The sequence below is a fragment of the Hemitrygon akajei genome, chromosome 16, assembly GCF_048418815.1.
Source record: "Hemitrygon akajei chromosome 16, sHemAka1.3, whole genome shotgun sequence".
Lineage (NCBI taxonomy): Eukaryota > Metazoa > Chordata > Chondrichthyes > Myliobatiformes > Dasyatidae > Hemitrygon > Hemitrygon akajei.
In genome coordinates, this window is record NC_133139.1 from 28243738 (window position 1) to 28258684 (window position 14947).

General features: G+C 42.7%; 1 protein-coding gene across 4 annotated transcripts in view; it reads left to right on the forward strand.

The window, feature by feature from the left end:
• Positions 1 to 14947, forward strand: part of LOC140739897 (3',5'-cyclic-AMP phosphodiesterase 4C-like) — a 287627-nt gene that overhangs the window by 61830 nt on the left and 210850 nt on the right. For all 4 annotated transcript variants that reach the window (XM_073068546.1, XM_073068549.1, XM_073068548.1 and 1 more), the window contains exon 3: positions 2579 to 2799. In XM_073068546.1, coding sequence (XP_072924647.1) covers positions 2579 to 2799 — 221 coding nt within the window. The remainder of the gene's footprint in view (positions 1 to 2578; positions 2800 to 14947) is intronic.

Consider the following 14947-nt stretch of genomic DNA (forward strand, 5'->3'; position numbering starts at 1 on the left):
TATGAAAGAAGAAAACAATCGATTTGCAATCATCTGATCCCAGTAGGAGTCTGGTTCTCTCCAAGGCTCAATCAGCCTGCCTGGGTCGAGTCAGTTCCTGTTAATGATTAAACTTCTGCAAATGTGTTTTCTATTACTAATTACCTAGCTATGGTGTGACCCTGAAGTTTCTGCTCATTCCAGTTGGTAAAAGGAATTGAATTGCAGGCCAAGACACTCTCACTCACCAACCAATCAGCAAATAGTAAGACCCAGAAGAGTTGGAGTTCTGGTTGGAATGCCAGAGAGGGAAGAGTACAGTATATATTGGGAAGGAGGGGAGGGGAGTTTGTATTGTGGGGAGGAGGGGATGGAGAGAGTTGGAGTTTTATATGGAGAGTGAGAGGATTCTACCATGGGGATTGGGGCTGGAGAGGGAAGGAGTTGTATGTGAGGAGGAAGGGATAGAGAGTGAGGGGGTTCTACCATGGGTATTGGGGCTGGAGGGGGAAGGAGTTGTATTGTGGGGAGGAGGGGATAGAGACTGACGGAGTTTTATGTGGAGATGGGGAGTTGGGGTTTTACAGTGGGCACTGGGGATGGAGAGTGAGGGAGTTGAACGTCAAAATGGAGAGTGAGAGGATTCTACTGTGGGGATTGGGGATGGAGAGAGTTGGGTTTGTACTGTCAAACAGAGGGGATGGAGATTGAGGGGATTTTATGTGGAGTTGGAGAGTGATGGGGTTGTACTGTGGGGGTTTGGAGAGTGACGGGATTATACTGTGGGGGGTTGGAGAGTGACGGGGTTGTACTGTGGGGGGTTGGAGGGTGATGGGGTTGTACTGTAGTGGGGTTTGGAGAGTGACAGGGTTGTACTGTGGAGGGGGGTTTGGAGAGTGACGGGGTTGTACTGTGGGGGGGTTTGGAGAGTGACGGGGTTGTACTGTGGGGGTGTTGGAGAGTGATGGGGTTGTACTGTGGAGTTGGAGAGTGAGGGTGTCATGCTGTAGGAAGTAGAAGATTGAGAATGATGGGTTGTAGTGTAGAGACAGGGCTGATAGTTCTGTGCTCCAGCCTCCCCCTTGGCTTTCACTCACTTTGAGAGATGGAACATCTGTGTTTGTGTGTTGTCAGTGGGAGCCTGAGGAGGAGGTTGTAACTTGGAAAGATGATAGAATAAAACTGCTGTAAATTGAGTTTTGCTTTCTTTTCCAGTTTAAATACTAGCTTTCTCATGGTCCTTTAGCAGTTTTCTTGTCTCAGGTTCTCTCTGCCCCAACCCCTATTTCTGCCCCACCTCCTCTTGTTCTCTCTCTTTCCCTATTTCTCCTGTTTTTAGATCACAACCTTTTTCTCAGTCCTCTCAAATATTTTCTTTCTCACTATCTCTAAGATTTCTTGAAGTATTGTCACTGTCTAATATCTACATAGTGACAATGTCTGGACCAGAGATAGTTCTATCAGTGGCAAATTTTGATTGCCCACGCCACTGTTCAAGTGTTCACAGGTATCCCTCTCCCCCTCCCCCCTCTCTCCCCCCCCTCTCTCCCCCCTCCCCTCTCTCTCCCCCTCCCCCCTCTCTCCCCCTCCCTCCTCTCTCCCCCTCCCTCCTCTCTCCCCCTCCCCTCTCTCTCCCCTCCCCCCTCTCTCCCCTCCCCCTCTCTCTCCCCCCTCCCCCTCTCTCCCCCCTCCCCCCCTCTCTCCCCCTCCCCCCTCTCTCCCCCTCCCCCCTCTCTCCCCTCCCCCTCTCTCTCCCCTCCCCCTCTCTCTCCCCCCTCCCCCTCTCTCTCCCCCTCCCCCTCTCTCCCCGAATAAATCTGCCACAAAGACCTGAGGAAAGTAAAGATTTCTTTGCCCAGCTGATGTTTGCCATCTATCTTTTCAAATAATTCTTATTTCTAAGTCAAGATGTCATTGATTTTATGAACCTTTTAATCCTCTTGCTGTGTCAAATTAGGTACACGTATCCCAATGTATTGCCGTTCCATTTACCTTGTGATCTGTAGCATTGAATCTCCTCCTGGGGATAGACCTTTGATTGATTATTGCTCCTGGAGATCTCATGATCCAGTCTTAGCTCCCCAGCTTTCCTTAACAAGACCAAGTAACAGCAATAGCCCACAACAGCAGCACGCCACTCTAAGAAGTTGCTCAATGCCACTCATCACTGGAATGGATTCTCTATTCCCTTCCTATGCTTTGCCTTTGGTGCCCAGACCTGCTTCCTCTTCCCTACAGCTTCAGTGGATGAAATCTCCTCATCTGCAATGCATTTCAGCCCACCAGGGTGGTACTGGGTACTGATACTCCAGGTGCTTCCTGAGCAAGTACTATGTTGATGGGGGCCCACTGTGTATTGGGCAAGATGTTAAATGGAAGCCCGGTCCAGTTGTCCGATTGTTTGACAGTGATGAGCACATTCCTGGAGCTAACGGTGCTTTTTGAGTATGTTTCTATGTATTGGATGTAAACACCACTTTGTGTATTTGAAGTCAATAAGTTTCAAGAAGTTTATTTCCATCCAGTATTTTCCCCTCCTGTCAAAACTATTGTGCTGTAAGTTCATCCCAGTTTTCCATTTCTCTCATTCCTTTTCCAGAAACACAGAGACCCTCCTGAACTGCTGACACCAGGCCAGCCCCTCACATTCGGTCTAGTTAAGAGGCGCTCATCCGGAACTCTGCAACTCCCCCCGTTGTCTTGGCGACAGTCCAGGCTCTCCGACAGCTTTTGGACGCTGAAGGAAGACTTGGGGTTGAGGATAAGTGTCCCTTTCCAAGGAGAGACATCGCCTCCGCTGTCACATGGCAGCAATGCAAGGTAGGCGGGGCTGGTGGTCTAATCCTCCTGGGACCTATTGCCCATGAAATTATGGCTGTGTGTTGGGTTGAAACGTTGCAATTACTTTTGTCTTTTCTGCAAGCGTGCACGCCCGTTGGCCAAATCTATTCATGACACTATGAAGTTACAGGCTCAACTGCCAATAAGATCAGAAGTTACCTGCCTTCTCTATTTCAAAGTAATCCCACACAGGCATGGTAGGCATACTGTAGATTCTTCTATGCCTCCCAGAGAGGGCAGACAGTATCTGCATTTAATATCTCCTCTAAGAGGTGGCACCTCTGAAGGCGTGGTACTCCTTCAATATTGCCTTGGGAGTCATCCCAGATTATGGAGTCACTTGGTCTAGAGTGCATCTCACTGAAGCACAGTCACAAAATAATGGACTTAGTGAGACAGATTACATCAGAGAGAGTGAAAGTTGTTTGGTAACTCATAAGATTAAGATTTAAGAAGCAGGAATGTTTAAATTGATAAATGTTCATGGTTCAATGTCCTAGGAAGCCACACTCCACAAGGAGTGGATTGGAAATGTGCTTTACCCGGTCTTTGGATGCAATGAGTTGAGTTGATTGCATTGCGGCATTCTGTGTAGTACTGAGTATCTGGTGATGTGGGTTGGGTTGTGATGGGCTACTGTATACCAGCCCCATTGAAAACATGGATTGGATGGGTTTATGACACTTGTTTTCTTTTACTTTGATGTAATCCTCTGTGATAGGCTCTGTGCTTGCATGTGATTTCATGGGTTTAAAGCGTGAATGGAAGTGGTTGCTGGAGGTCCATCCAAAAGCCAGACCTCCGTGTGCATAATTGAAGAGGTTCCAGTTACACTTACAATTAACTTTCAACTTCTGAGTTTGAAATGAAAGTATTTAGCTCTTTATTTTCAAATTGGGATAATTTCTAGGAGTCTGGATGGACATCCATTTTTTATTTTATTGTTGGTTGTTTTCGGAACTATCAGCAGAACAGACCACAATCTTTCCCACTCTCTCACATTGTCAGCATATTCAATTGCCATTCAAACTGCCTCTTGTCACCTTCTCATTCTTTTGCCCAAGGATGCACCCTAATCCCTTGCCTCAACTTCACCACCACCTATCTTACTCTTCCTCAGTCTCACGTCCTCCAATTCAGACATCTTGCACATTTTGGATTTTTTTCACCATTGGCGGACGTGCCTCAGATCCCAAGATTTGAAATTGCCACTTTAAATGTCTGGGGTCTTAACACATTTAAATTTCTACCTTTTTGTCACTGGACGGGGTATCTTTTTGGAGTAAAAGTTTAATTAATGCAAAACAGTTTGGGATAGTTCTTATGCAAGTGGACATTGTTGTGTTACTGTAGTGTGTTATAATGAAATCAGCCTCTAAGAAAAGGGTTTGTTAGGGAAAAGAAAAAGAACGCTGCTTGCAATTACTGTACCCTGCAGAAAGTTTATTTGTCTGATGTACCTTCAAATTTTTCATAGTCCTAACTTGCTGAAGTAGTGTAATTGTTTCACTTTTACTCCCAGATGTTTCTGGCATCTTCAAGCCCAAGTGCTTGAAACCACAGTGAGCAAAACAGTTCGGGATTGGCTTACTGCTTCTTTCTCGCCAACTATCAGTGACAAAATTCACTGCTTTTTGAACACAAACACACCTAACACTATTTAAAAACTGTTTATTCTAAGTGACTAATAACTAGCATGTCCATGTGACTGATGCTAGTTAGAAACTGTTTGACGGCATTTTCCTGTCCCAATTAAGTGTCACAATGTCCCAAATAAACAAAGGGAATCCCGGTTATTTTCTCGATTAGTTTTTGTTCTTTAAAAGCTGTCCCAAATAAGTGGCTGTCCCAATTAACCAATGGCCCAATTTTTCGGAATCCAATCTACTGAGAATATGAATTGTAAAGAGTCTTTGAAAATAAGTCTGTAGATCACAGAATTGGCCCAGGGTAGTGGTGATTGAAGAAATCCATGCAGGCTTGAAAGCCTAATGGTTGTATGGTAATAACTGTTCTTGAACCTGGTGGTGTGAGACCCAAGGCTTCTATACATCCTGCCTGATGATAGTCGTGAGATGAGGGACAGGATTATGGGGGTCTTTAATGATGGATTTCTGGGTGTTTTCATATCGGCCATATTGCAGCCAATTAGGATACTCTCCACTGTGCATCTATATAAATTTGTCAAAGGTTTTGGTGACATTCTGGATCTATGCAAACTTCTGAGGAAGTAGAGGAGCTGCCATACATTCTTTGTCAGGGCATATATACCCTAGTCCCAGGGCAGATTTTCTGATATATTAATACCAAGGAATTTAAAGCTACTGATCCTGTCCACCTCCATTCCCCTAATGAGGACTGGCTCAAAGACTGCGGGCTTCTTCCTCCTGCCATCGATAATCAGCTCTTTGGTTTTGCTGTTAGTGTGTGAGAAGGTGTTCTTGTGACACCACGACCAGATTTTCAATCTCCCTCCTACATGCTGATTTGTCACCACCTCTGATTTGGCCATCAGCAACGGTGCCATTAGTGAACTTAAACATGGCATTAGAACTGTACATTGCCACAAGATCTGAGGTATGAAATGAATAGAGCAGGGGGCTGAGCACACAGCCTTGTGGTGCACCTGTGCTGATGGTGAGTGTGGAGGAGATGTTGCTGCCAATCTGTCCTGGGGTCTGCAACTGAGGAAATCAAGGACCCAGTTGCACAGGGAGATACCGAGACCCAAGTCTTGGAACTTATTGATTAGATTTGAGGGGCTGATAGTATTGAATGCTGAGCTGTAGTCAATAAAGAGCTTCCTGATGTATGCATTTTCATTATCCAAGTGTTTCAGAGCTGAGTGAAGAGCCAACGAAATGGTATCTGCTGTTGACCTGTTGTGACAGTAGGCGAATAGATCACTCCTCATTTTGGATGAGGTCAACTGCGCTGTTTATGGATGAGATACATGTTCACATTCACATTTAATTCCATTACCAGTGAACATGTACCTAATCCTTAAAGAGGGCAATTCTGAGGTCTTATGGTCACACTTTCAGGGGCTAAGGAGAACTTGAAAAGTAATCCCTTGACACAGGCCCCCAACAGTAGAAGTAGAAAGAACCCCAAGATCAACTAAGAAGATGTGGTTTAAGGGATGATGCAAGGGTGAGGACTTTGGACTCTTGGAGCATTAGGTCTGGTTCTGGGACAGGATTTACCAATTCAAAAAAAGATGGGTTGCTCTGCAAAGAAAATTGTGGGCAATATCCTTGCAGGGAGACTCACTAGAATGGTCGGTAGAGTTTAAGCTAAATACTCAGCAGGATAGATGTAAGCATTTCAGAGCAGTGAAGAGGAATGAGGTGAACGAAGAGTGAGAGTAAAAGAGAAATAGCACAAAGACAATTTTTGAATATTTCCCATGAATGCAAACAATCATTTACTGTCCTTTTGTATCCATAAAAGTCTCCCTTAATAACGCAGATCTTTTTATGAATGGAGACGATTTCTAGCCCTCTGCTGAATTTCAACATGGTGAATGCTATGTTTCCAGGAAGTATGGACGACCTCTTCATTTTAAGGAAACCTATGCTGCCAGACAGCCAGCGCTGTCTGGAGAGTGGTTCCTGGGAACAGTGATCTCTTGCCATTTCCCTGAATCTCATTTCAGTGCCCTCTCCAACCACATGAAAGCTGTGCAAATACCACAATTGCAGTGGAAAGTGCCATGGGTTTCCTGGTGATGAGATTTCATTTCCTGTATTATTCTGCATTCATGCAAAGCAAATGTTCGTACTTCAAAAATTGTGTGCTGAGTATTGCACCCCTGTGTCAGTCAAAGGCAGCTACGGCTGCAAAAGGAAGAGCAAGAAGGCTGCAGAGCCTGGAGAATAGAAGGCTGGAGGAAATGCCCTGATTCAGCATCTATAACTTGTCTCCCAGCTGAGTGGGGTGGGCAGGCATTATCCTCATGGAAATGAAGAGCTTCCAAAGAGAGAGAATTTTCGTTAGGAGCATTGACCCCAACACAAGACAGCCTCTTAATTTCAAGGTAGTATGGAGAGTCCAACTGATGCATAATGTTGTTTTGTATTGCTCTGTACATATGGACTAGCACTCAATTCCCTAACCCTGTCACCAGGTTTGAATATGGCCCAAGGGTGGAGTGAGAGACACTGAAGCCGGTCGATAGTTCACCAACTTTAATGCAAACAGTGTTAAAGGGAAGAGAAAACAATAGATGCTGGGCCAAACAGGGCCGTTAACTAAAACTCTCAAATGGAAAATGAAGCCGACACTGCGGCTAAAAAGAACAACTGAGAATAAGATGAATATCGCCAGTGTTCAGAGTCACTCGACAGTCCAGTTTCTCAAGCAAGACAGAACACAGGCAGCGAAGTGTTGCTGTGTCCAAGTCTCGACAAATACTATGACGGAATGAATGGAGTTAAATACTATCACATTGAAATAATAAGTAACTGACACGTGTGTATTCACGAGCGCAATTGCCGTAAACTGCTGTGCTGCCAAACCCGTGGTTGTGAAAAACCCTATAATGTCAATGTCTCAAATTAAATAATCAGCTCCTGATGAGTGACACTTGCCGTAATAAATAACGTAATAAATAAATCTCTGCACAAATACATTTTCTTTGAATCTGCTCTATTCTGCGGCTCAAAGTCAAAGCAAATTTATTATTGAAGTGTGTATATATCACCAAATACTACCCTGAGATTCATTTTCTTGCGGGATTTTGCAGTAGAACAAAGAAATACAATAGAATCAATGAAAAATTACACACAAAGACTGGCAAACAGCCAATGTGCAAAAGAAGACAAACTGAGCAAATGCAAAAAAATACAAACAATAATAATAATTAATTAATAAGAAAATAAATAATACTAAGAACATGAATTGTAAACCCCTTGAAAGTGAGTCCATAGGTTGTGGAATCAGTTCATTGTTGAAGTGAGTGAAGATATCCACATTGGTTTAGGGGCTTGCTGGATGAAGGGTAAGAACTCTTCCTGAACCTGGTGGCATTGGACCTAAGGCTCCTATACCTCTTTCGCTTTGGCAGCAGTGAGAAGAGAGCAAAGTCCGAATATTGCTCACAATTTTGAAGCCTTGGAACTGCTGCTGAATACCAGTAGTAGTCATTTGAATTAGTAGCCACAGCAGTATAGAGAAATGAGCACAACAAGTACAAGGAAGATCTAACATTTCTATAGGAACAGGGAAATTGCATATGAGACTCACCTCTCTCCTGAGAGAGCAAAGATGTATTTTCTCCTTCACTCTACCACGTGGACAGAGGAGAAGCATGAAGGCAGCAGCCACTGGATGCCTGGAACTTGGGTTTTATCCACCAGTCAGCTGGAAACAGTGGTGGAGCAGTCCAAGCACCAGGGCTCAATGAGGTGATGTCTTGGCACATCAGAGATTGGTGAAACCCAATTATAGCCCAGTGGGATGCATTCTTACCTCTACTGTATAGAGGAGACCAAACACAGACTGGGAAGCCATTCAGTCTACAACAGTGATTCTGAACTTTTTAAATTCCCCACCACACTTCCAATCCTTAAACTCTCCATTGATGGAAGAATGCTACCTTATCTATTGACTTGACGTTGACTTGGCCTCTGCACCGAATTCCAAGTACACCTTCTCTCGTATTATCTTAATTACTCATTTTTCAGACTGCAGTTTATTGCCTACCCCCAATTGCACTTGAGAAAATGACACTGCACAGCCTTCTTGAACCCCTGTAGTCCTTTTGGTGAAACTGCTCCTCAGTGCCTTTGGGTTGGGAATTTCAGAGATCAGACTTGATGACTGTGAAGGAATGGATATATATTATCATGTCAGGATGGGATCTGAATTGGGGGGGGGGTGTGGGGTAACGCGGTGAGTGGAGTTGCCACGTGGCTGTAGTCTTTGTTCCTCTTGGTTGCAAATATTGTAGAGGTGGTTATGACCTACTCAAGTATTTGGAGTGCATTTCATTGATAATATATGTTGCAGTAACATTGTGTGTGTGTGTGTGTGTGTGTGTGTGTGTGTGTGTGTGTGTGTGTGTGTGTGTGTGTGTGTGTGTGTGTGTGTGTGTGTGTGTGTGTGTGTGTGTGTGTGTGTGTGTGTGTGTGTGTGTGTGTGTAGGTTAAGGTCATGGATGGGGCGCCAATCAAGCCAATTGCTTTGCTCTTCATGAAATATCAACCTTTTTGAATTCTCTTTCTTTATTTCCCTTACCCTCCATCTTTGACCTTGCACAACAATGACTTTTGATATTTAGCCTCTCCTGTCATCTTGTTTCGTCTTTTTAAAAGTTCATTTGTGGTATAAAAATGGCGGACAGTGCTGACAAGGCCAGTATTTGTAACCCATTCATTATTCCCTTGATCTGTCTACATTTGGAGTCATAATTAGACTCAAATCAGGTAAAGGCAGCAATATTGCTTCCCTGAAAATGATTAGAGAAACAAATGAAGTTTAAAATTAAGCTCGTAGTCATCATTACTGGGGGAAAGATTACCGACTGGATTGAATTTGAATTTAGTCTATTCTGTCACTGTAGTGAGACTTGAACTTGTGCCTCAGGGCTATAGTTCGCTTTGTCCATCTCCATTTTTGTCTAAAACTAATAACACTGCTAGGAAAGCAGCACCTATCACCAGAGATCGCTGCCACTCATGTCGTGCTCTGTTCTCGCTGCTGCCATCAAGTAGAAGGTGCAAGGGCCTTGGGGCTCACACCACCATGTTCAAGTACAGTTACTATCCCTCCCACATCAGGCTCTTGAACAAACGGGGATAACTGCACTCACCTGCTCATCCATTGAGATGTTGCACAACCAATGATCTCACTTTAAGGACTCTTTATCTTGTCTCGTTTTCTCATCATTTATTGCTATTTATTTACTGTTGCAGTTATTGTCTTCTGCACTCTAGTTGATCTATTCTATAGATTTCCTGAGTATGCCCACAGGAAAATGAATCTCAGGGTTATATAAGGTGACATATATGTAATTTGATAATTAATGCACTTTCAACTTTTGAACTTGGGCCCATTTTCTGCACCAGAACATGGTTCAAAGGAGTTAACTCTCTTCCCCTTCACAGTTGCCAGACTTCTTCTTTTATCGGACAATCTTATTCCTGAAAGTAAGCGTTTGGAGGGCACTTACCTGCTGAATTCGCAGAAGGTGACGGCAGGTGTTTCAACATTAATAAATATTGAAGTTCTCTCCTAATCACTTTCAAACACATGGGGAATCTGAAGGTTATTTCATTTTATTTAATTAGTTATTTTTGTTTTGTTAACTCACAGGTTTGCTGACTGACAAAGCTACTGTTCATACAGTTATGTACTTATGTGATTTACTGGATTCTTTTGCCTCATTTACCCGAGGTTGATTTTAATGGTATGTAAACAGCACAGCCCAATAAAGGTTTATTGAGGACAAAGGTATCTGAACAGCTGAGGATGAACAGTGTTACTGTGCTGTGGAGAGGGTGGGGAGGAGAGAGGATTATTGGGATGGGGAGGCGAAGAAAGAGGAGCTGATGGTGGGTTGAATAAGGAGGCACGGAAAAAGTGGAAGGGGGCAAAGTGGTGGTAAAAAGGGAGGTGCAGATTCAGATCTCTTCCAAATCCCACTGTGCACTTTATCAACACAGGTGTAGGTCTGAAATGAGCATAAAGTAAACCTACCAGAGGGGACACACACACAGACACACACACAAAATATATCCTTGAAAATATGAGAAAAGGTTTGCTGGACTCAAAGAAAATATCTTGAATCATGTTTGTGTAGAGAATAAAGTCACATTAATTGGAGAAAACAGATCACTTTCATTAAGCACGGAATTAAGTTGGATAAAGCCTTTGCTTAGAAATCATACCACACAAATGCAACATCTATTTCCTTTATTAGACCACATCAAAGAGATTGACAATGTTATTAACTAATTGCCTGATGTGATTGGATGAAAGGTTTGCTGTCATAGGCTCCAATCAAACCCATGAAGCAGACCCAAAGTAGGAACTTAGACCGAACTATTCTATCGTCACTGAATAGCGAAGAGCACCAAGAACAGAAAGAAGAAATGGGAACTTGGCTGAAGGGGGTAAGGCATGGAGGCAGGCAACAGGAGCCAGAGGAAGATTTGATCAGGGAGGTAGCATCCAAGGAAGAGGATAGGGATCCAGAGAGTGAGAAGCAGTGAGGATAGGATTGTCTGGTAGAGCGAAGGACAAAAGGATGAGACCTAGAATAGGAAGGGTGAATGATCCAGGAGGGGTTCTTGCATAGTGAGTTTGCAGATCTAGGGCGTGGTAACTCCACAGTGAGACTCACTTGTGGATGTGAGCACTGATGGACCGGTAGTTGTTGAAGCTCAGGAAGGACATGGATGAGAACAGCACGCTATGCATTTTCCTGTGTGCTCTCAGCACTGGAACCATTAAAAGCTGCTCAGTTTCCTTGTACTCACCTGTGTTGTCACAACAAATTGTTAGTGCTGCTGGTGGAACTATCAAAGTTGAAGTTAAAAATAGATTTTATTATGAAAGTTACCAAATACTACCCTGCAGCATTCACAGTAGAACAGAGAAATACAATGGAATTAATGAAAATCTACACACAAAGGAGGACAAACAACCAACGTGCAAAAGAAAACAAACTGTGCAATTAATAAAAATAATGTATAATACTGAGAACATGAGTTGAAGAGTGTTTGAAAGTGAGTTCATGGGTGTGGAATCAGTTCAGAGTTGAGGTAGGATTATCCATGCTGGTTCAGAAGCCTGATGCTTGAAGGGTAAATAACTGTTCCTGAACCTGGTGGTGTGGGACATGTGGGCACTTCCTCCCCAATGACAAAAGCAGTAAGATAGCATTGCCTAGATGATGGGTGTCCTTGATGATGGATGCTGCTTTCTCGTGGCACTGTTCCTCATAGATATGCTCAATGACGGAAGGGCTTTGCCTGTGATGGACTACATAGAAGCAGGAGACCTTTCTCCCCTCAACCAATTAGCTGGACCATGGCTAATTATGGTAATATCATCTACCTGCCTTGCTTGCTATAATATAACCCCATGCTTGGAAGATTTTAGCCATTATCATTTTGAGATTTTCGTTTGACTCTTTTCCCAGGCCAAAAAATAATCTCTATTGCTCATCGTCTCTTAATCCACACTTTACATAGAAACATAGAAAGCCTACAGCACAATACAGGCCCTTCGGCCCACAAAGTTATGCCGAACATGTCCCTACCTTATAAATTACTTGGCTTACCTATAGCCCTCTATTTTACTAAGCTCCATGTACCTATCTAAAAGTCTCTTAAAAAGACCCTATGATAACTGCCTCCACCACCATTGCTGGCAGCCCATTCCATGCACTCACCACTCTCTGAATAAAAAAACTTACCCCTGACATCTCCTCTGTACTTACTCCTCAGCACCTTAAACCTGTGTCCTCTTCTGGCAACCATCTCAGCCCTGGGAAAAAGACTCTGACTATCCACACAAAGCTCAAGAAGACTGGAATAATCAGATAAATTCTGTGTGGGCTTATCTGACTGACCAGTTTAGTGCTTTTAAATAATGGTAGAATGTATCAAACACTTTGAATTCAAGCTTAATTTTAAAAATTCAATAACTGAAACTTGTTTGCCTTGGCATGAGTGTGCATAATGCAGAATCATTGTCTTTAATCAAGTATTGCAGCATTGTCAGTATGTATATGAAAGTCTGCAGAAGGGCCATAATGATCTTGCTCAACGATGATTTACTACTTCTGGGAAAAGTTGCCTGTTTAAGTAAATACAGATTCTGACACAAATATCAATAATTTCCCCACTTGCAGATTAATTCCAGTAACACTTGCCGCATTGCACATATCTGAGTGAATACTAATAAAAATTGTATTCGTGTGGGACCTTTAACAATGTTAAATGCCCCCTAATGCTGGAAAGCTGCTGCCTACAAACAACATTTGACAATGAACTAGATATTAGGGTAAACTAAGTGTAAAGCATTGTCTCAAAGGCAGAGAGTTTTAGGTAGGGAATTCAATGCTTAACATGGCCAACAATGATAAAATGATTTGTGAAAAAAAAACTAGAAGACCAAGATTGAGTAAGTAGAGAGATCAGTGTTTCATGGGATTGGAAATGGTTAGAAAATAGAGGATGGAGTGAATATGAAATCAAGAATGAGAGTTTAAAAGTATGCATTACTACACCAGTCGATTATTGGGTACAGGAAGTGGTGGATAATTTAGGATATGGACAGCTGGGGGGGGGGGGGGCTAATTTAAAAAAAAACTGTAGGTATTGAAAATCTGAAGTAAAAACAAAAATAAGTGTTGGAAGCAGCAAATATGGGGAAGGATGGACAGAAGGAAGAGAATATCTCTGATAGACTGAGTTCAAATGTATTAATAGGAGAAGTCAAAAGCACATTATGTCAAGTAGCAGATGAAGGTGGACGTAGAAAACATGGGTCTGAACTTCACTGTTACAAGTAGCTGGAGGTAATCTAAAATTGCAACATCTAGCAATAATCTTAATGAAGATCTGGTATTTATAGATAGAAATTAATGTGGAGAGAAAGCTATAGTTTAATTGACAGCAACTCAGTCATGAAAAAAACAATAGTGCAAAGCCTTTAGCTTAAAATGATGAACACCTTTCATTTGTTATGTTGTCACATCTGACTGAATATCAACCTCTTCAGATAGAGACAGAAGAAGCGATGGCAAGTACAGCAGAGACAAACGGACATTGATGTGGGAAAGCAATGACATTAGTATTGTCACCAAGGTTCTGCCTCTTTGGAAGTATCATCATGAAGGCACCCTAAATGTGCTCCTACCTCTGTTGTAACTGGAAAGGAGTGACTGAGTTCTTTGGAAACAATTATTCCAATACCCTACCCCCAGCCATTTGGGCTTGTAAACTTGAGATGAATCAAAATTCTCCCATCCCATATCATAATTTACCATAATCAAACTATCACCCCATTTGCCTCTTGACAACTAAAGCTCAATTTTATAATTCACTTGTTTTTGTATCTCTCCCTGACCTATGACTTCTCTATTCTTTTCACCTGTGCTCTTTCCTACTTCTCTTTTATTTTCCTGGGTGTCCAGCTGATTCTCTGCTTACATTCATACTAGGGGAACAAGATAAGTCCTACCCGACAAAATCTCATTTTCATTCATTTAATCTTTGAATCAGGGCATCCTTAAAACCTCTTGTGCATCAATCTGTTCAATCTGCTCAGTATGAAACACTGCCAATTAGCTGGCTTTTATACAGATATAAGTCGGTTTATTTTTTCTGACGTTTTGATTTATTGCCAAGTTATTTTTTTCCAAAAGAAATTTTCCATCATTTTATTATTAGCTGCATCTTTGACCCTCAGTTTTCCTCACTGAATGCTCCTGGGATCCATGTTTTATGTTACCTAGTCCAGTAGCCCCACACCAGTGATAGTAACTGCCAGCTGGCTATTTATACAGTATATTAATCCTTAACTACCATGCCGGGGTGTTTTTTTTAAGATTTCTGGTGTGTGATAAATGAATGGGAGCATGAGCTGATTCCTCCCTGGTCGCTCAGCCCTCAAACCGAAGCCTACTTAGGACATCAGCTTCCATAGATTTAAATGGTAGTTCAAGAAAATAAAAGCTCTCAGAGGTTTAGTGTGGAATTGACTTTGTATTCATACAGTGAAATTTGGGACTACTCAGTTTCCGGTTCTATCCCCTCCTTGTTAGGTTGACCATATCTCTAGTCCATGCTTCCCCAGCAGTAAAGCTGTCATGCTCAACTTGCAGTGACCATTGTCAGCATTGTCCAAATCCAGAACCTCTCCCTTCAACCCAGTCAAGAGCAACAGTGCAGATGAAACTACCTCTGATAGATTGCCCTCCAAGTCACATACTTGGAAATATATTGTCTTTCCTTTATCGTTGCCTCATGCATATCCTAAAACTCCGTCCCTACAGCACTTTGGAAGCACCTTCCCAGGAGGACTTTGCTCATCACCACCTTCTGAGAGGTGATTAGGGATAGACAATCAACACCTTGCCTTTGACCCCTTCATCCCATGAATGAATGCCACA